At 42.8% G+C, this 20,665-nt stretch overlaps 1 protein-coding gene across 1 annotated transcript in view; it reads right to left on the bottom strand.

Annotated features, from left to right (window-relative positions):
• Positions 1–20,665, bottom strand: part of ube2j1 (ubiquitin-conjugating enzyme E2, J1) — a 54,167-nt gene that overhangs the window by 23,385 nt on the left and 10,117 nt on the right. Inside the window, exons 2-3 of the mRNA XM_085997636.1 lie at positions 5,534–5,607; positions 1,549–1,680 (exon numbers count right to left, since the gene is read on the bottom strand). Of these exons, the coding sequence (XP_085853762.1) occupies positions 1,549–1,680; positions 5,534–5,607 (206 nt within the window). The remainder of the gene's footprint in view (positions 1–1,548; positions 1,681–5,533; positions 5,608–20,665) is intronic.

The following is a 20,665-nucleotide window of genomic DNA, read 5'->3' as shown; positions in this document are numbered from 1 at the left end:
TGAGGGGGGGGGGGGGGGGAATCATACTCCTCTGCTCAACCCTCCCAAAAAAGTTAATACATAGCCTATATTTAAAAAAAGTCACTTAACATAATTGTCAGCTTGGCTCAGTTGGTATTGCTCTCACCATCGAAGTCAGAAGGTCATGGAATCAAGCCCCACAGAGGAGCTTCACACATAATCTTGGTCAACATTTTAGTACAGTACTGACATTGTTGGAGGTGTTGGCTTTTGGATGAGGCATTAAACAGAGGTCCAGCCTGCCTGTTCAGGTGAACCTAAGAGATCCCATGGCACAACTTGAAGAGGAACAGGGAGTTTGCCAAATGCCCTGGCCAAGATTTATCCCTCAACCAATAGCATAAAAAAAAAACTACTGGTCATACATCACATCTGTCATTTGTGGGACCTTGCTGTGCACAATTGACTGCCGTGTATGTCTACAGAACAGTGGCTGCACTTCAAAAGTAATTCAATGGCTGTGAAGCACGTTGAAACATCCCAAGACTTCATAATATGCTTTATAAATAAAAAAAAGTTTTTAAAAAAAACACAATGTAGGTTTGGGGACTTATAAAATAAGCATTTCCATATATTGGGAGAAAATAAACAGAACTATAGATCAGCTCTTTCCTATACTTCAGCAGCACGGATTGTGAGAAAACAGCTGAATACAACTGGGACAGATTAAGCTTATACTCTTCAGGACTCCAGAAACACAGGCTTTACTACTTAACCCTCATCTATTGGTGAACGGCAGAACAAGGTGGATTATTATATGAAGATCATCAGGGACGATGCTTACAAGAGACATGTAGAAAGAGTGTTAAAATAACCTTATAATATGCCCACTCTGCCCTGTCAATTTCTTTAGTGCTTCCCTGTTGTGCTACAGCACGTCCTCCCCCAACCAGTGGCATTTCAAACGACATCGACACTCTGCTCAAACTGACACTCAAAACCTACTAGTCCAAGGGGAAAGGCCTGTGCATCAAATCGATAGGATAGTCTAGCAAAGCTGATGGATGCTAATGTCTTTTTCAAGCTAGTGATTGATCCAACAGCCAGCATGCTAACTGTGAATCCAACATTTGGGAACATTAAAACATACTTCACACTACATCATATGCAATGCACGCTAGCATCACCATCACATAACTCTCCTTTGAAAAAAGATACTAAAAAACTGTTATGCTGCCATGTAACCAGCCACCGTATTCTGTACAAGAGAGAGTTCTCTGGGAGTGACAGATCTTTGCCTTCTCACGGAGAAGATCCTGACCAAGACCGAGAACTCTGCATATATGAAATCAGGGCACAAACATGTAACAATCCACTCTGTGGCACGACACAATAGTAAACTAACCCGAGAACCAACTGAGTTTTAGGTGACGGGAACAAAATCATAAAATAGAATGCAAAAACCAGAATCACATCTGTTACACCAACTGCTAAGAGTAAGGACTGTTTTTATCCAGGGGTTCCATTGCTCTATATTGATATGACCTTTACCACATTGCTCTGTTAAGAAACTTAAAATGCTCTTACCGTTAGAAGAATAATGCTGGGTGGTTTCATGGGGTATTCTGGTGGAAGCACAATTCGACCATGGTAAACACCACCATCAAAATCAGAGTCGGGAGGACCCCGGACAGTGAAATGCCATTCAAAGAGATTATCCTAAAAATCAGCAAAAACAATTACAAAAGCAAATAAATGGAAATCTGACCATTTTGTTTAAATTATGCGGTTAAATCATAAGAAGCAAAGATAAGTCACAATGTACAAACATGCATGCTATTTATCTGCAATATGTAAGCATACACCCATTGAGGGAGATAAGCAATCTCTATCCTAACTTTTACAAACCATTATTGGGTTACAATGGCCCGGAGTTTGCTCTCAGCGGTGAAGGAACTGCTTTTGCTGTTCACCTTGCTGACAACTGTCCACAGACTTTCCGTGGGCTTGTCAGCAGAGATTTCCACTAATTCGGCGTCTTTTCTAGTGCGGCACCCTCTACAGGGGATCTGTGGCATCTGTTAACAGGCCAAGCAACAGCGAGGCTTTTCAACCAGTCAGATTGAAGTATCCTCACTGAGACATGCAGAGTCCAAACCGTGGAAAATACAAATGAGATTTAATTGATGTAGAGAAAGCAAAATAAAGATTGGGATAAAGGGAGAGCGATAAAAGAGACAAATAGAAAAGTAAAAAATTATTTTAATTTTAAAAATCTGCAACGTTAATTTTCTAAGAGAATGAGACTCCACACTTGTAAAATTAATTTTTCAGGGCCAGAGAGGTTGTTTAGCAGTAATGATCACTTATTACGCCATTAAAAACTCACTTACTCCTAAATGCACCAGCCCCAAGCTTTTCAGCGGTCTTTAGTGAAGAATTAGTGGGCCAGTAGCCCAAGTTCACACCATTTTAGTGCTGAGTCTATTGGTGAAGGCTGCAACAGCGCACCCTCTGGAGGACCAAGGTATCTCTGACAACAACTTCTGGATTTCTGCATTTAACAGCGCATGTGCGGACACCAGGAGTTGCTGTCATATTTACCCTGTAATAGTGAGATAGTGCGGGAAGGTGGAGTTGAGGTAAAAGATCAGCCATGATCTTATTGAATGGCAGAGCAGGCTCGAAAGGCCAAATGGCTTACTCCTGCTCCTATTTCTTATGTTCTTATTTTATGTTCTAACAGCTAGCGCCAATAGCCTCGCATTTATTATTATATTAAAAGGTCTATAATTTCCTGGTGTCTCTCTTCCACTCTTCTTAAATAATGGCGTGACATTAGCAATGTTCCAAACCAAGGGGACAATTCCTGAATCAAAAGATATGGAAAACATCTGACATGTTTCAATAGGTTATGATCGGATCGCCAATTTGACTTCAGAACAAATCAATTTCTAACATTTTTAATCTATTAATAGGTCTATGGTGGTATTCTGCACCATAGGGCTTTAGCCTTCAAAAAACACTCAAGGTGCAAAGATGTTGCCATGTCGTCAACCTCCTTCCTTCTATTGTTCATAGCAACGCGCTTCGAATAAGCATGAGACAGACAGTTGAGCATACGGGACAGACTTTATTGTACAGTACAGGTGATCAATCTATACAGTACAAGGGTAGTATTGATTCCTCTCGTTCCTACTACCTAACTTAGCCTTGCCTCCTTCCCAATATTTATACACAGGTTGTTTACTACAAAAACATGCTATACGTCATAGACAGACACACCTTAAGACCAACTCCTTTTACCTCCCTTATGATTAGTTACCTCCCAGCTTAGCAAGGGCACCATGTTTACTCCAAAGCATCCTGTATTCTTACTATACTATGGCTAATTAGTAAATAGTATGGTTATACATTGATTAATCAGTCATGGTCGATGTCCGTTCTAGCCAACACAGAGAGAGTAGACAATGGTAATGCAGTAGATGTAATTTATCTGGATTTTCAAAAGGCCTTTGATAAGGTACCCCATAATAGACTGATGAATAAAGTCAGAGAATGCGGAGTCAGAGGACAAGTAGCAGAATGGATTGTGAGCTGGCTTCAAGACAGAAAGCAGAGAGTAGGAGTAAAGGGTAGCTATTCAGAGTGGGAAAAAGTGGGTAGTGGTGTTCCACAAGGATCAGTGCTGTTCACAATTTATATTAACGATTTAGACTTTGGAATCAAAAACACAATTTCTAAATTTGCAGATGATACCAAATGGGGGGGATAGTCAATACTGAGGAGGACTGCAACAAATTACAGGAGGATATTAATAAACTTGCAGAATGGGCAAATAATTGGCAAATGAAGTTCAACACAGATAAGTGTGAGGTATTACATTTTGGTAGGAAGAATAGGGAGGTCACATCACTTGGAGGGTGCGAGTCTAGGTGGGGTAGAGGAACAAAGGGATCTGGGAGTACAAATACACAAATCACTAAAAGTTGCGCCACAGGTTAGCAAGACCATAACAAAAGCAAACTAAGCACTAGGGTTTATTTCTAGGAGGACAGAATTGAAAAGTAGGGAAGTTATGCTAAACCTGTATCGAACCTTGGTTAGACCACTGCGTGCAGTTCTGGTCACCATATTATAAAAAGGATATAGAGGGTGCAGAGAAGATTTACAAGGATGATACCAGAAATGTGAGGGTATACATATCAGGAAATGATGAACAGGCTGTGTCTCATTTCTCTTGAAAAAAGGCTGAGGGGTGACCTAATAGAGGTCTTTAAAATTATGAAAGAATGGATAGAGAGTGTTTCCACTTGTGGGGAAGAGCATAACTAGAGGCCATCAATATAAGATAGTCACCAAGAAATCCAATAGGGAATTCAGAAGAAACTTCTTTGGGTAAAGAGTGGTGAAAATGTGGAACTCGCTATCACAGGGAGTGGTTGATGCATTTAAGGGGAGGCTGGACAAGCATATGAGGGAGAAGGGAATAGAGGGTTACGCTGATTGATTTAGATGAGGAAAGATGGGAGGAGGCTCCAGTGGAGCATAAATGCCGGCATGGACTGGTTGGGCCGAGTGGCCTATTTCTGTGATGTATATCCAATGCAATCCCTTCGATAAGAAGCCATCTGGAACAAAATTTATGTTCTATCTTCTCCTGGTGTTCCTGCAAGCCCATTAACCACTCTCGGTTGCTATAGTTCACTATGACTATTGTAGTTCATTATTAACTCTCAACTCTCCAACACATGATAAAATGGTTGACTGCAACACCTACCCAGGTTTCCTCAACAAAGTATCACAGCTCTTTTCTCACTCATTAATAACCTAGCTATTCTCATCAGTGACATTATCTTTGCCAACACCATCACTCTCCACTTGGGGGAAAAAAGTGACTGGATCACTGCAGGTGGTTTGACAAACATCTGGAGGTTGATGGGCCACAATCTTCGGAATGATTCAATGCAGCAACACCATAAACACTGCTGACACTTATGCCTGACATTCACTTTTATGTCAAGAACTCAAGGCTGATGAAACTCTACCTCAATATTCTGTACCATTGAAAACCTTCATACATATTAACATTAAAATTGTTGCATCACAATGTACAAAAGAGAAAAACTTAATAGCCCTACAAGTTGAACAACTCCTACCTCACTGAACCACTACGGAAACAAAAGTAAGTAGTCTCACCAGATTTTTTTTCTAATACACACATTGCTCATCAGATTATAACAAGCTTCACCTTCAAGAGGGGAAGGCATTGCCTATAATTCATTCCATGGCAGTTTTCTCATATCAACCAAGCTATCCAAGGGGAAAGAAGGGGAAAAACTAGATGGAGGCAAAGCACTTCCATGGCAGAGAGGGAAGGAAGAGAGAAAACATCTAAAATGCATGTTAAACTTAGTGAGCAGGGCCCTGAGGATTGAGGAAAAAGGTCACCTGCTGGACCACTCAGGAATGGCGTGTGTTATGAGATGGGTTTTCACTTCTCTATTCCATCAACAAAAACATACACTCCAAACAACTCTGTATTTAGTTTTAAAGTTTTTTCTAGTCTTACCTCCAAAGGCTGTGCATGGTATTGTTCTGTTGGGTCTTTTAGTTCTTGTGCTTCTTTCATTAAACGCTTGACAGCTGTTAAAAAAAAAATACAATTTTTAAAATTCAACATCAGATTGGAGATCTGGATAATGGAAGCAAATAAGAGTTACATAAGAATTAGGAGCAGGAGTAGGCCATACGGCCCCTCGAGCCTGCTCCGCCATTCAATAAGATCATGGCTGATCTTCGACCTCAACTCCACTTTCCCGCACTATCCCCATATCCCTTGATTCCCCGAGAGCCCAAAAATCTATTTATCTCGGCCTTGAATATACACAACGACTGAGCATCCACAGCCCTTTGGGGTAGAGAATGCTAAAGATTCACAACCCTTGGAATGAAGAAATTCCTCCTGATCGCAGTCTTAAATGGCAGACCCCTTATCCTGAGACTATGCCCCCTAGTTCTAGACTCCCCAGCCAGGGGAAACATCCTCCCTGCATCTACCCTGTCAAGCCCCGTAAGAATTTTGTATGTTTCAATGAGATGACCTCTCATGCTTCTAAACTCCAGAGAGTGTAGGCCCAATCTACTCAATCTCTCCTCCTAGGACAACCCTCTCATCTCAGGAATCAATCTAGTGAACCTTTGTTGCACCGCCTCTAAGGCAAGTACATCGTTCCTCAAATAAGGAGACCAAAACTGCACACAGTACTCCAGGTGTGATCTCACCAAAACCCTGTACAACTGCAGCAAGATTTCCTTACTCTTGTACTCCAATCCCCTTGCAATAAAGGCCAACATGCCATTTGCCTTCCTAATTGGTTTGTTTTTGTTCTCCAATATTCAACTTTATTTTGAAGGCTAAATATTGCTTTTAAAAAATGGTACCATGATTCTGGGCTTGAGCAACTGGTTACATTTAATAGCTGGACTACTTTATTCTGAATGTAGAAAACAGAAGCATTAAAGCAACTGAAATACTCGAGAGCTGCAAGGGACTGGCTGGAGGAATGGGTGTGCACATTGCTGTTTCACCTCTGGGCTTGAGTTCAAACCTAAAAAGCTGTTTCACTCACCAACCTATACAGAAAGACTTGGGCTCCCACCATGCTGGCCTGGATAAATGAACAAACTGCACACCTTGTTCAAAGAAACAGATGAAGTCCCCCACTTTGTTTACCTGTTAGACCTGCAACATTGCCCGACTCCGACCCTGCCTCAGCTCATCTGTTGCTGAAACCCTTCTCCATGCCTTTGTTACCTCTAGACTTAACTATTCCAATGCTCTCGTAGCCAACTTCCCATCTTCCACCCTACAGAAACTTGCACTCATCCAAAGCTCTGCTGCCTGTATGTTAACTCTCACCAAGTCCCATTCACCTATCACCCCTGTGCTCGCAGATCTACACTGACTCCCGGTCAGACAACGTCTCAATTTTAAAATCCTCATCCTTATTTTCAAATCCCTCCAAGGCCTCTCCCGTCCCTATCTCTGTAACCTCCGCCAGTCCTACAAGCCTTCGAGATCGCTGCGCTCCTCCAATTCTGGCATCTTGCACATCCCCGATTTTAAATGCTCCACCATTAGCGGCCTTGCTGCCTTGGCCCTAAACCTCTCCGCCTCTCTCTCTCCTCCTTTAAGATGCTCCTTAAAATCTACCTCTTCGACCAAGCTTTTCGTCATCTGTCCCGATATCTCCTCCTGTGACTCTGTCAAATTTTTATTGATAACGCTCTTGTTAAGCACCTTAGGACATTTTGCTACATTAATAACACTACATAAATGCAAGTTGTTGTTGCCATCTCTATCTAACCTTTTATGGTATGGGTCACATATGGCTTGGTTTCAGAGGAAATGTTTAATTTGGAGTTGTGAAATAAAGTCTGTATGAGGTGTGTGGAATTTGTCTATCAGTTGTTGAAAATCCATAACCTAGCCTGTGTAGAGAAAGTGGCTGTTTATGAAAATGTGTTTGCCTCAGGTGCAACCGCCAAAATATTTTTAACAGGAGAGATCATGGCCTCGCCCCTCTCCATCTCTAACCTCCTCCAGTCATGCAACACCCCCTTTTTCATTCCTCTGACCATTGGTGGCTGTGCCTTCAGCTGTGTAGTCTCCGCACTCTGGAATTCCATGCTTCAATCCCTCCGCCTCCCTCTCCCCCTTTAAAACCTTCCTTAAGACCCAGCACCTTGACCAAGCTTTTGGATGTATTTCCACCTTTGGCTCAGCGCCCATTTTTTGATTACACCTCAAAATGCTTTGAGATTTTTCTATGCTAAAAGCTGCTACAGTATATAATGAAAATTGTTGTACTGACAGAATTAAACATTTCTTTCTACGTTGGTTATAAGTCCCATGTAGAATGATTTTGGGCAGTCTCAATCCAACACCTAAAGAGCCCGAGACGCTAGCAGAAATTGCTCCTATTTGTCACTATCTCAATGTTGTGACCAGCTATTTAAGGCACATTAGACTTAATATGCCTCAATGACGGTAGCAGGAGTAATAGACTTAAAAAGCAACTCACTTCTAGGTTTACTAAAGAATCCAATGAGAGAGGCTAACCACAACCCCCTGATATTACCATCAATATATCACCCACCATCAACATCCGGAGGCAGGGGGGGGTCACCATTAACCTGAAACTCAGCTGGGCCAGCCACATAAATCCCCTGATGACTGAAGGAGATGCAAGGCTGGGTATTCTGCAGTGAGTAGCTCACCTCCAACTTCCCAAAGCCTCTCCCCCATCTACAAGGCACAAGTCAAGAGTCCGATGGAATGCTCTCCACTTGCTTGGAAGTATGACACCACCCAGGACAAAGCAGTCCATTTGATCAGCATCTCATCCACGAGCCTAAATATACACACTCTCCACCACCAGACTTCCGTGGCTAGAGTGTATACCAGCTACATGATGCACTGCAGCAACTCGCAAAGACTTCTTCGGCCGCACCTCCCAAACCCGCGACCTCCACCACCTAGGATAAGGGCAACAGATGTATGGGAACTTCATCACCTCCAAGTCACCCACTATCCTGACTTGAACATCCATCGCCGTTCTTTCAGCGTTGCTACCCAACAACATTGTGGGAAGTACCTTCACCACACAGACTGCAGCAGTTCAAGAAGGCAGCCCAGCTCCACCTCCTCAATGGCAACTAGGGATGGTCAATAAATGACGGCCTTGCCAGTGACACCCACATCCCAGGAATTAATTTTAAAATAAGCGAAGAATCCAGTGTAGAACTTATGGTTGCTCCTGGAAACCAACAGCTGTGCACAAGTTTGAAGAAATTAATAACACGAGCACGAGTTCAACACTGTAGCAATCACAGAATATTGCAAAATATATTAGAACAGTCAGAGACAAATATTACTACACTGCAACTAAATACTGTATTGTGTTCCCAGCCTACCAACAATGTGGCCGTATAAATTTCCATATGAACCTAACAGCCTGAATACAATAGATCAATCTAAAAATCGGGAAATAAATAGTGCTTAAACTATGTTTCCTTAAATTTTAAGAAGTTTAACAAATTGCTTTTGACCAACATTGTCACAAGCGTTAGGTTTAAATGCATTAATACGAGAAGCACTGCAGTTTGAAAACGACAGACGTCTAATTGTTTTACTGTCATTTGTTTAGGGTGCATTACATTATTTAGATTAGGTCTGAATATTTTTTCATACAGTACAATTCAAGAGGAACAGAGATATTTTAATATAACCTCATTTTCCATCATCTCAAATAACATACTTTAAGATTACAAAGGTAAGTAAAATGTAGTGCAAAATATGTTGGACTTATTTGGCTTTGACTGTACTATTTGCAAAGCCAAGTGTTTGTACAATAACTGCATTTCTATGCTTGAAGCAGCTAAACTGTTTTCCTGCCCTAACAGCATGTCACCTTATGAAAATCTAGTTCTGTAATAGGGAACATTACAGCGTCACCACTAAAAGTTCATCAGCTACATGCCACCACTAAGAGCTTAGAAACATTGATTGCTTTATAAAATAATGTATTCTAAGTTCCCCTGCATTTTAGATCCAGTTAACTTCAGATATTGAAATTATACAAACCGATTACCAGACATGCTTAATTACTTTAATTTCACGAAGACACAGTCCGCAACAATTTCCAGCATAGGATGGACATCTTGTCTTATTTTTCAAAAAACATTTCAGTGTTTGACCCTCATGTTCTTAAGCAGATATTCGCACTAAATCCAACTTGGTTCTAATGCAGGATTTGACTAATATTGTAAAATTAAAGCCAAAACTTGCATTTTCCATTTTATTATGATTATGGACTGTTTTGTAAGCCAAAATGTTTTAGTATTAAACACTTTTTTTTCCCCCCGTAACATGATTTTTTTCAGTTAAATTATTTTGTTCTTCAGTTAGATTCTTTCAGGAATTACTGTAGGTAAAGGTCAGTGTTATGCAAAAGAGAAAATTAAGTATTGAGCAAGTTGCACAGTCTGGACCTATGAGTGTGGCCCAGGGTGATACACCCATCAATTGTTCCCTCCCTGGCTGTGGGGGGGCGGGGGGGGCATCTCACCATAACCAGCTTTGCAAAAATCAAGAACTCACTGGGTAAAGAACTGCATGTTAAACGTGCACTCGGTCTGTCACAATATATTTACAAACTGCTGCGTCAATGCGGTCACTTGTACCCAATCTGAAGATCAGTGCAATTTTAGCAAACAATGACAAATGTTGCTGAAATTTTAATGAAGGCTTTGAAGAAGCCACCAGAAAGAGCAAGGTATTTGTTTGCAGTTGTTTGGTCTGAATTATGGATTATTCTCATAAGGTGATAAAAACTTGACAGATTAACATGACCAAGATGCACACCCACCACTTCGCCAACTAAAAGCAGTTTTAAAAAACTAGAACACATCTGTAAATACTGTTATTTGCAGCAAGAAATTCAGTGAATTAATTATTAGCTAGAAAGGAACCTTTTTCGGTAGCCAATGTTCTCCCAGGCAATCACAAAGCTTAAAACACCAATTAAGATAAACACTGGCCCGGACTTCGCAGTCAGCGGTGAAGGGATGGAGGTCACCGCTGACCTTGAAAAAAACTGCCCACAAAGATTTACATAGAAACATAGAAGATAGGAGCAGGAGTAGGCCATTTGGCCCCTTGAGCCTGCTCCGCCATTCAATGAGATCATGGCTGATCATCCAAATTCAGTACCCGGTCCCTGCTTTCTCCCCATACCCCTTGATCCCTTTAGCCTTAAGAAATATATCCAACTCCTTCTTGAATATATTTAATGAATTGGCCTCTACTGCCTTCTGTGGTAGAGTGTTCCACAGGTTCACCACTCTCTGGGTGAAGAAATTCCTCCTCATTTCTGTCCTAAATGGCCTACCCCTTATCCTTAGACTGTGACCCCTGGTTCTGGACTCCCCTGCCATCGGGAACATCCTTCCTGCATCTAGTCTGTCCAGTCCTGTCAGCATTTTAAAAGTTTCAATGAGATCCCCTCTCATTCTTCTAAACTCCAGCGAGTACAAGAGTAGAAGGTTCTGTGGCATGGATTTCCCTATTCTGAAGTAACTTTCAATCTGGCACCATCTATAGGGGATCTGTGGCATCCAGAAACAGTGAAGTCATCAAACAGGTGGAGCAGCCAATCAGACTGAAGAATTCCCACAGACAGCAGACCAGGAAGTAAAAAGCACTGATTATCATTCACTTTTTAATCATTTTATAGAAAGCAAAATAAATACTGGGACATACACATGGGATTAAGGTAGAAGCTTAAATATCAACAAACTTTTAAAAAGTAATTTTTAAAAACTATGGAATTTTTAAAATCATGGAATGGAGGGAATGAGACTCCACACTTATAAAATTAGATTTTCAGGGCCAGAGAGGTTATTCAGCAGTAATGATGACTTATTATGCCTTTAAAAACTCAGTTACACCTCATTCAATAAGGCTAAACTTTTTCAATGTTTTTACAGCGAGAATAGTGCATAAAAAGTTGAAGTTCACGTCAAATCACTGATTATATGTTGATTGCATCTGCGAAGACTGCAACAGCACACCCCATGGAGGAGCAGGGTATCACTTACAGCAACTTCCGGATTTCCGTGTTTAACTGTGCATGTGCCAATGCCAGAAGTTGGTGTCAGTTTTACACAGTAATGACGGCAAACACTGATGGTTTTGCTGTCATTACAACCACAAATTCCAAGCCATTAGCTATATAGAACAATGCCCTCCAGTGGTAAAAATTACTTTTATTAATATCTATTCCAAACCATCAAAATTCCACAGTAAAAAATAATTTTTATTTTGAAAACTATTGTAAAGCATACGTAAATTAGACAATCCTGTACACTGTTTCCCGTGCAATATAGCCTCGAGCTATTTTTACCATATCACTGACCAAGTTTTGTTACCATTACTCAAATGGCAAACTATATTCAGCTGAACTTAAATAAAAGTAGCCAAGGACTATGCCAGAGTTAATAAGAATTTCAATATTTCCCAGAAACTATTTAGGTGGACAAAACAGAGCTAAAATTTAGTATGGACAAGGTGTAAGCACTCAGTGGCAGCACTCTCACCTGCAAGTTGAAAGTTGTGGGTTTAAGTCCAACTCCAGAGAACTGAGCACAATCTCGCCTGACACTTCAGTACAGTATTGAGGGAATGTTGTACTGTTGGAGGTGGCATCTTTCGGATGAGATGTTAAACTGAGGCCCCTTTTGTTCTCTCGGGTAGACGTAAAGGATCCCATGGCACTATTGCAAGAAGAGCAGGGACGTTCTCCCGATGTCCTGGCCAATATTTATCCCTCAACCAATATCAAAAACAGATGGTCATTTCTTCCATTGCTGTTGTGGCACCTGTGCAAATTGGCTGCCACGTTTCCAATACAACAGTGACCACATTTTAAAGTACTTCACTTCAGGACATCCTGAGGTCATGAAAGTGCTATATAAATTCTAATTCTATCTTTCTTTTAGTGTACTGCACATATAATTTTTTTAAAGTGAGGATATACATACTCGAGTGATTTTGAAAAGGTGAAGGTGAAAGAGATTTAGGGGTTATTAGACTTATTATTTAATATGGCCAAATCACTGCAGAGCAGCAAACAAAGCCACTACCACCTCCAAGTTACGCACCATCCTAACTTAGAAGTATATCGCCGATCCTTCATCATCGCTGGGTCAAAAACCTGGAACTCTTTACCTAACAGCACTGTGGGTGTACCTTCACCACACGGACTGCAGCAGTTCAAGGTGGCAGCTCACCACCACCTTCTCAAGGGCAATTAGGGATGGGCAATAAATGTTGGCCTTGCCAGCGACGCCCACACCCCATAAACAATTTTTTTTTTTTTTTATAAAGCAAATAGAATGTTGAACTATATAAGTAAAACAGTACAAAAGTCATACTTCAGCTGTGCAGTGCATGGCTCAGACCAGTGTACTGTGTCAAATGTACACAAGGGAGATATTCAAGCCATCCAGTGCTGAGAAAAGCCACATGACTGGTCCCTAGCATCAGAAGTCAAAATAACTCTCGATTTGCTGCCAATTAGTTAGTTCCTTTTTTTAAAATCCATTAAGAGCAGTACAGATGCTATTATAGTGTATCCTATTCCTTCTAGAGAGTGTATCTGTTTCTATTTAAGTCAGGTACAGCCCATCACATCTGTCTTTGTACCTCATACTGCCTGTGAAACAAGGTCAGATCGCAGGCAAGAAGGCATGCACAACCACAGCTCACTCCATCCACTCACATTGGAGCACACCTCGCTTTTCAATAAGGTTGCTCACTTTACAAAAATAAATTTGGTAGTCTTGCATGGTTTGTACTTCCTCCTCCAGAGAATAGTCACAGTTACATAAGAATATAAGAAATAGGAGCAGGAGTAGGCTATTTGGCCCTTCTAGCCTGCTCCACCATTCAACAAGATCATGGCTGATCTTCTACTTCAACTCCACCTTCCTGACCAATCCCTATATCCCTCGATTCCTTTAGTATCCAAAAAACTGTTGATCTCTGTCTTGAATATACTCAACGACTGAGCATCCACAGATCTCTGGGGTAGAGAATTCACAACCCTCCGAGTGAAGAAATGGCTCATCTCAGTCCTAAATGGCTGACCCCTTATTCTGAAACTGTGACCCCTAGTTCTAGACTCCCCAGCCAGGGGAAACATCCTCCCAGCATCTACCCTGTAAAGCCCTCTTAGAATTTTATATGTTTCAATTAGATCACCTCTCATTCTTCTAAGATCTAGGGAATATAGGCCCATTCTACTCAATCTCTTCATAGGACAATCCCCTCATCCCAGGAATCAGTCTAGTGAACCTTCAATAAAAAATAACAACAGAAAATGCTGGAAATACTCAGCAGGCCAGGCAGTATCCGTGGAGAGAGGAAGAGTTAACGTTTCAGGTCTGGGACCTATTATGTCTGTGTATAATTGAGACACGGACTGCAGGAGTTGGTTATAACAGGTCTCTACTGAATGGAGGCAACCTGGGACTACTATGCAAATGTTACTACACAGGCTTATATACAGGGGTGGTCACTACTGGTACTGCAGTATACAGGGGCTGCAGAATATAGTTCCTTCTGCAAAGTACATACACTACAATTCCTCCCCTTTTAGCTAAACAGTACATAACATTCAATTAACAATGAAATAACATTTACAATTACAGTTGCTAGATACATTAGTTGAAGTTAAGCAATTATAAATTCAGTCTTTGAGGAGGCTTCCTGATTCTGTCTGGATAACGCCTCTTTGGGGTATCAGGTTCTTCTGGCAAAGTTGAGTCGGAATCAATGTCGTTGTTTGGTTCGTCTGCTTCCAATATCACCGATTCTGAGGTAGATGCAATTGGTACTTCGGTTTCATCACCAGGTGTATAGGATCGTGGTGTAGATTTGACGTTTTCCAGTGACTCTAGAACCTGGTCAGCATGGCATCTTACAATGCTCTCTCCAACGTCCACGGTATACATTAGAGGTCCTTGCCGTGTGCAGATCGTTCCTGGCTGCCATTTCTCTGTGCGGTAGTCCCGGGCCAAAACTGGTTGACCTATCTTGAAACTCCTGGTTGGCCTTTCATTCATATTCTGAAACTGCCTGTTCTCCACATCTCTTCTGATGTTTGGCTTGACCAAATCCAAGCGGCATCGTAGTCTTCAATTGAAGAACATCATGGCTGGAGTTTGGTTGGTAACCGCATGTGTCGCATTCCGGTAGGCAAACAAGAAGTTATCCACCTTGTGTTGTAGGGGTATGTCTTCATTACACATTGCCTTGATAGCCTTCTTGAATGTTTGAATGAACCGCTCAGCCAATCCATTGGTGGCTGGATGATATGGGGCGGATGTGTAATGCTTAACACCATTGTTCTTTAAAAACCTCCGGAACTCTTCAGACACAAACTGTGGTCCATTGTCGGATCAAATCTGTTCAGGCAGCCCATTCCTGGCGAATATGGTTCGTAAGACTGTGATAGTTTTTTCCGTGGTGGTTGAGGACATTTTTATTACCTCTGGCCACTTTGAATGTGCATCCACCGCAATTAAAAACATCGAGTCCATTTATGATCAGCAAAATCAATGTGCACCCTTTGCCACGGAGATGAGGGCCACTCCCATGGATGTAGAGGGGCTTGTGGTGGGGCGTTTTGGACCTTCTGGCATCCTGTACAGCTCTTGGTCATCTCTTCGATTTCTCTATCGATTCCCGGCCACCACACAAACGCTCTGGCTAAGTTCTTCATTTTTACCCCTCCCAGATGACCCTCATGAAGCTCATTGAGCACTCTATCCTCCAATTTGGGTGGAATTACTACTCTGGATCCACACATCAAGGTTCCTCTGCACACTGACAGCTGTTCTCTTCTCGGCGAGAATGCTGGCAGCAGTGGTTCGCCATGTGCTGGCCACCCCTTCACCGTTAAATCATAGACCCAGGAGTGTGTCGGGTCATTTCGTGTTTCCTTTTCTATGTTTCCATTCGTCACAGGGAGACATTCGACTATGGTCGAGTGGAATATCTCCACTGGATCCACTGCAGGTGCTTCTCCCACCGTCGGCAACGGTAGGCGCGACAATCCATCAGCATTCCCATGCTGTTTAGTTCCTTTGTACTCGATGTCATATTGGTGTGCCCCTAGGAAAAGGGACCACCTCTGTAGCCGTTGTGCTGTCATTATCGGTACGCCCTTCTGAGGGTTGATGATCAGAAAGTAGAGTAAATTTCTGACCGTGCAGGTAGTGATTGAGCTTCTTCACCCCCCACACCAGGCTGAGGACCTCTGTCAATCTGGGCGTAGTTAAGCTCGGCTGAAGTTAACGAGCGTGACGCAAAAGCTATCGGCCTCTCTGAACCATCAAGAAATTTATGTGGCAGTACCGCCCCAATGCCGTAGGGAGACGCATCACACGCCAGTCTTAATGGTAGTGATGGGTTGTAGTGAGCCAATACTTCTCTTGAAGTGATTAGGTCCTTACTCTTCTGAAAGGCCCGCTTACATTCATCGCTCCATTTCCATGCTACTCCAGTTTGTAGCAGGGCGTTCAGTGGGTGCAGAATTGTGGACAAATTCGGCAAAAACTTATGATAGTAATTCACCAATCCGAGGAATTACCTCAGTTGCGACACATTTTCAGGCGCTGGAGCCTTAACTACCGCTTCAATTTTGTCAGGGGACTTATGTAACCCCTCTTCATCAATCACGTGGCCACAATACGATATCGGTTTCTTAAAAAACTCGCACTTGGGGAGATTGGCCCGTAGCCCATGCTCACGTAGTCTAGTGAGCACCTGCTCTAGGTTGTTAAGGTGTTCACTGTCATCTTCACCTGTCACTAGGATGTTGTCCAAGTAACACTGAGTCCCCGGAATTCCTTGCAGGACTTGTTCCATCGCTCTTTGCCGTATCGCCGGAGCTGATGCTACTCCGAATACCAGTCGATTATACTGGTAAAGACCTTTGTGAGTGTTTATCGTGAGATACTTCCTAGAGGATTCTTCAACCTCCATCTGCAAATATGCTTCTGCTAGGTCAATTTCTGTAAAACGCTTCCCTCCAGCTAGTGAGGCGAAAATATCTTCTATCCTCAGAAGAGGATACTGTACTGTGTGAAGGACTGGGTTCACAGTCACCTTGAAGTCCCCACAGATGCGAACCTTCCTTGGCTCCTCAGACTTATTGTTTAACGTTTTCTTCATGACAGGAACGATGGGTGTCGCCCACTCGCTCCAGTCTACCTTAGATAACACGCCTGCATTCTCTAGCTCTGCCTCGACGGCTGGGCGAATTGCATACGGTACCGGTCTTGCTTTGAAAAACTTGGGAATTGCATTTGTAGTGTCCGTGTGTAGATAAAGACACTGAAGACAGGAGTTGGTTCATAGGTATTTACTAAACAAGTCTGCGTTGGGGGGGGGGGGGGGGGGGTTTCTAAAGGATATACACAATACACAGGCTTATATAGCCCAAGTGGCAATTACCGGCATTACGTACACCTGGGGCTCTTAAAGGCACATACACCACAATTCCTCCCCTTCTAGCTAACTAGTACATCATATTTTAAGTAATTATTAATTACATGTTATATGCAAAATAATATACATTGCTGTATTAATTAATTATAAGTTAGTCTCTCAGGAGGCTTCCTGACTCGGTCCGGATAACGCCTCGGGGGTGTAGTAGTTTCTGGTGGTGTAGTAGGTTCTTCTGGCAAGGCTGATTCGGCTTGAAGGCCAGTGTCGGGTTCATCGGGCTCCAGTATCACCGGATCGGAGGTAGATATGGGTATCTCTACTTCATCGTTAGATGTATAGAGTGGTGGTGTAGGTTGTCCCTTTTCGGATGACTTTATGATTTGGTCAGCATGGCGCCTTATTATGCTGTCTCCGATGTCCACGGTATACATCAGTGGTCCTAATCGTGTGCAGATAGTTCCAGGCTGCCATTTCTTGGTACGGTAGTCCCGGGCCAAAACCGGTTGGCCTATCTGGAAGGCCCTAGTTGGCCTTTCATTCATGCCCTGAAACTGCCGGTTCTCCACGTCCCTTCGGATGTTGGGCTTGACCAAATCCAGCCGGCATCTTACGTCTCTATTGTAGAACATCATGGCGGGAGTTTGGTTAGTAACCATATGCGTTGCATTCCTATATGCAAATAAGAAGTTATCCACCTTGTGCTGAAGTTTTATGTCTTCATTACCCATGGCCTTGATGGCCTTCTTGAAGGTCTGGACAAACCTTTCAGCCAATCCATTGGTGGCGGGATGGTATGGGGCAGACGTGTAGTGCTTTACCCCATTGTTCTTTAAGAACTTTCTGAATTCTTCGGACACAAATTGCGGTCCATTATCAGAACATATCTGCTCCGGCAGCCCATTCCTGGCAAATATGGTCCTTAATACTGTGATGGTTTTTTCCGTGGTGGTGGAGGACATCTTTATTACCTCCGGCCACTTGGAGTGTGCATCAACCGCGATTCAGAACATTGAGTCCATAAATGGACCAGCAAAGTCGATGTGCACCCTTTGCCAGGGAGATGAGGGCCACTCCCATGGATGTAGAGGGGCCTGTGGCGGAGCATTTTGGACCTTCTGGCATCCTAGGCAGCTCTTGGTCATGTCTTCGATGTCTCCATCGATACCTGGCCACCATACAAACGCCCTAGCTAGGTTCTTCATTTTCACTCCACCCAGATGCCCCTCGTGAAGCTCCTTTAGCACTTTATCCTGGAGTTTGGGTGGAATCACCACTCTGGATCCACACATCAAGGTTCCTCGGCACACTGACAGCTGTTCTCTTCTTTGCGAGAATGCTGGCAACAGTGGTTTGCCATGTGCTGGCCATCCCTTCATTGTTAAATCGTAGACCCGTGAGAGAGTAGGGTCATTTCTTGTCTCCCTTTCAATGGCAGAATTTGTCACCGGTAGACATTCCACTATGGTAGAGTGGAATATCTCTACTGGGTCTACTGTAGGTGCCTCTTCTATCGTTGGCAACGGTAGGCGTGATAAACCGTCAGCATTCCCATGCTGTTTTGACCCTTTGTATTCAATGTTGTATTGGTGTGCCCCTAGAAAAAGGGACCACCTCTGTAGTCTTTGTGCCGTCATAATGGGGACACCTTTTTTAGGGTTGAATATGGAGATGAGGGGTTGATGGTCAGTCAGCAAGGTAAATTTTTGTCCGTGTAGGTAATGGTTGAATTTCTTCACTCCCCATACCAGGCTGAGTGCTTCCCTGTCTATCTGGGCATAGTTACGCTCAGCTGAGTTCAATGAGCATGACGCAAAAGCTATCGGCCGTTCCGAGCCATCAGGGAATCTATGGGACAATACCGCTCCTATGCCGTAAAGGGGATGCATCGCACGCCAGTCTGATTGGTAGTGATGGGTTGTAATGAGCCAAAATTTTCTCGGATGTGATTAAGTCTTTACATTTATGGAAGGCACGTTTACAGTCTTCGTTCCATTTCCAAATCACTCCTGTCTGTAGAAGATCATTAAGAGGGTGTAGAATAGTTGATAAGTTCGGTAAAAATTTATGATAGTAATTTATTAATCCCAGGAATGACCTTAATTGTGAAACATTTTCAGGTGCTGGGGCTTTTGTAACTGCTTCAATTTTTTCAGGTGACTTATGCAACCCTTCCTTATTAATTATGTGGCCACAATATGATATCTGATTTTGGAAAAATTCGCACTTGGGGCGATTTGCTCGTAGGCCCCGTTCTTTCAGCCTAGTGAGCACCTGCTCCAAATTGGCACGGTGCTCGTTGTCGTTTTCTCCCGTTATGAGGATGTCGTCTAGGTAGCATCGAGTCCCCGGAATCCCTTGCAGGACTTGCTCCATAGCTCTTTGCCAGATAGCTGGAGCTGATGCTATTCCAAAAACCAGTTGATTGTACTGGTACAGGCCTTTGTGTGTGTTTATTGTGAGATACTTTTTAAGAGGTCTCCTCAACCTCCATCTGTAGATATGCCTGTGCCAAGTCAATTTTTGTGAAACGTTTCCCTCCGGATAGTGAGGCGAAAATATCTTCTATCCTCGGAAGAGGATACTGTACCGTGTGAAGGACCGGGTTTACAGTCACCTTAAAGTCTCCACAGATGCGAATTTTTTTCTGTTCCTCAGAGTTATTTTTCAATGTTTTTTTCATGACTGGAACGATGGGTGTTGCCCATTCGCTCCAATCTATTTTGGATAATACGCCTGCCTTTTCCAAATTCTTCAGCTCTGCCTCGACTGCCGGACGTATTGCGTATGGCACCGGTCGTGCCTTAAAAATTTTTGGAATTGCTGTATCTTCCACTTTTATTGAGGCGGTGATGCCTTTCAAGGTTCCTAGTTTCTCTTGAAACACTTCTTTGGCGTTGGCCAAGATGTCTTTTAATCGTTCAGGTATGATATCATCATTGTTTTTTTCCTTACTGGTCACCGTCAGTGCCTGAATGGAGTGCCAGTCTAAACGTATCTTCCTTATCCATTCACGTCCCAACAACGGTGGACCACCATCTTGTAGAATGTATAAATACAACTTTTGTATTTCTTTGCCGTTGTATACCACAGGCACCCTTATTTTTCCTTTGGGGTAGACTTTCTGCCCCGTATATGTTTTTAAGATAATGGATGTGTCTTTGAGGTATATGCGAAAATAGCCTCTCGTAATCTCGTCGATTTATTACGGTTAGAGCTGATCCTGTATCTAGCTCCATTTTAACTGGGGACCCTGCTATTGTGAGGGTAACCCAAATGGTTTGGTAATCCTCTTTGGCAAGTACATTATGTAATTTGAGACAGCTTAGTCTCTTGTTTCCGGAGTCGCTATCGCTATTCTGGTCTTCGGAGCTATTGTCCGTCATCATTTGTACCTTCCTGTACTTTTCTTTATTGATTTTTTGTTTTCCGTCAGTGGATTTATTTTGTCCAGATTGGCATACCCGTGCAATGTGTCCAATCTTACCACATTGCCTGCATGCTTTGCCCTTGAACCAGCAGTCCCTCTGGTTATGGGTGGATCTGCCGCAGCGATAACATCTTCCGAACTCCTGTGTCATTTTATGGGTGCCGAAGTCCTGTGTCTCTTGTTGTATCTCTGCAGCT

This window comes from Somniosus microcephalus, chromosome 9 (genome assembly GCF_052327205.1).
Source record: "Somniosus microcephalus isolate GS21.2 chromosome 9, FLI_Smic_1.0, whole genome shotgun sequence".
Lineage (NCBI taxonomy): Eukaryota > Metazoa > Chordata > Chondrichthyes > Squaliformes > Somniosidae > Somniosus > Somniosus microcephalus.
Note: the sequence above shows the minus strand (reverse complement) of the source record. Positions and strands in the feature narration are given on the sequence as shown.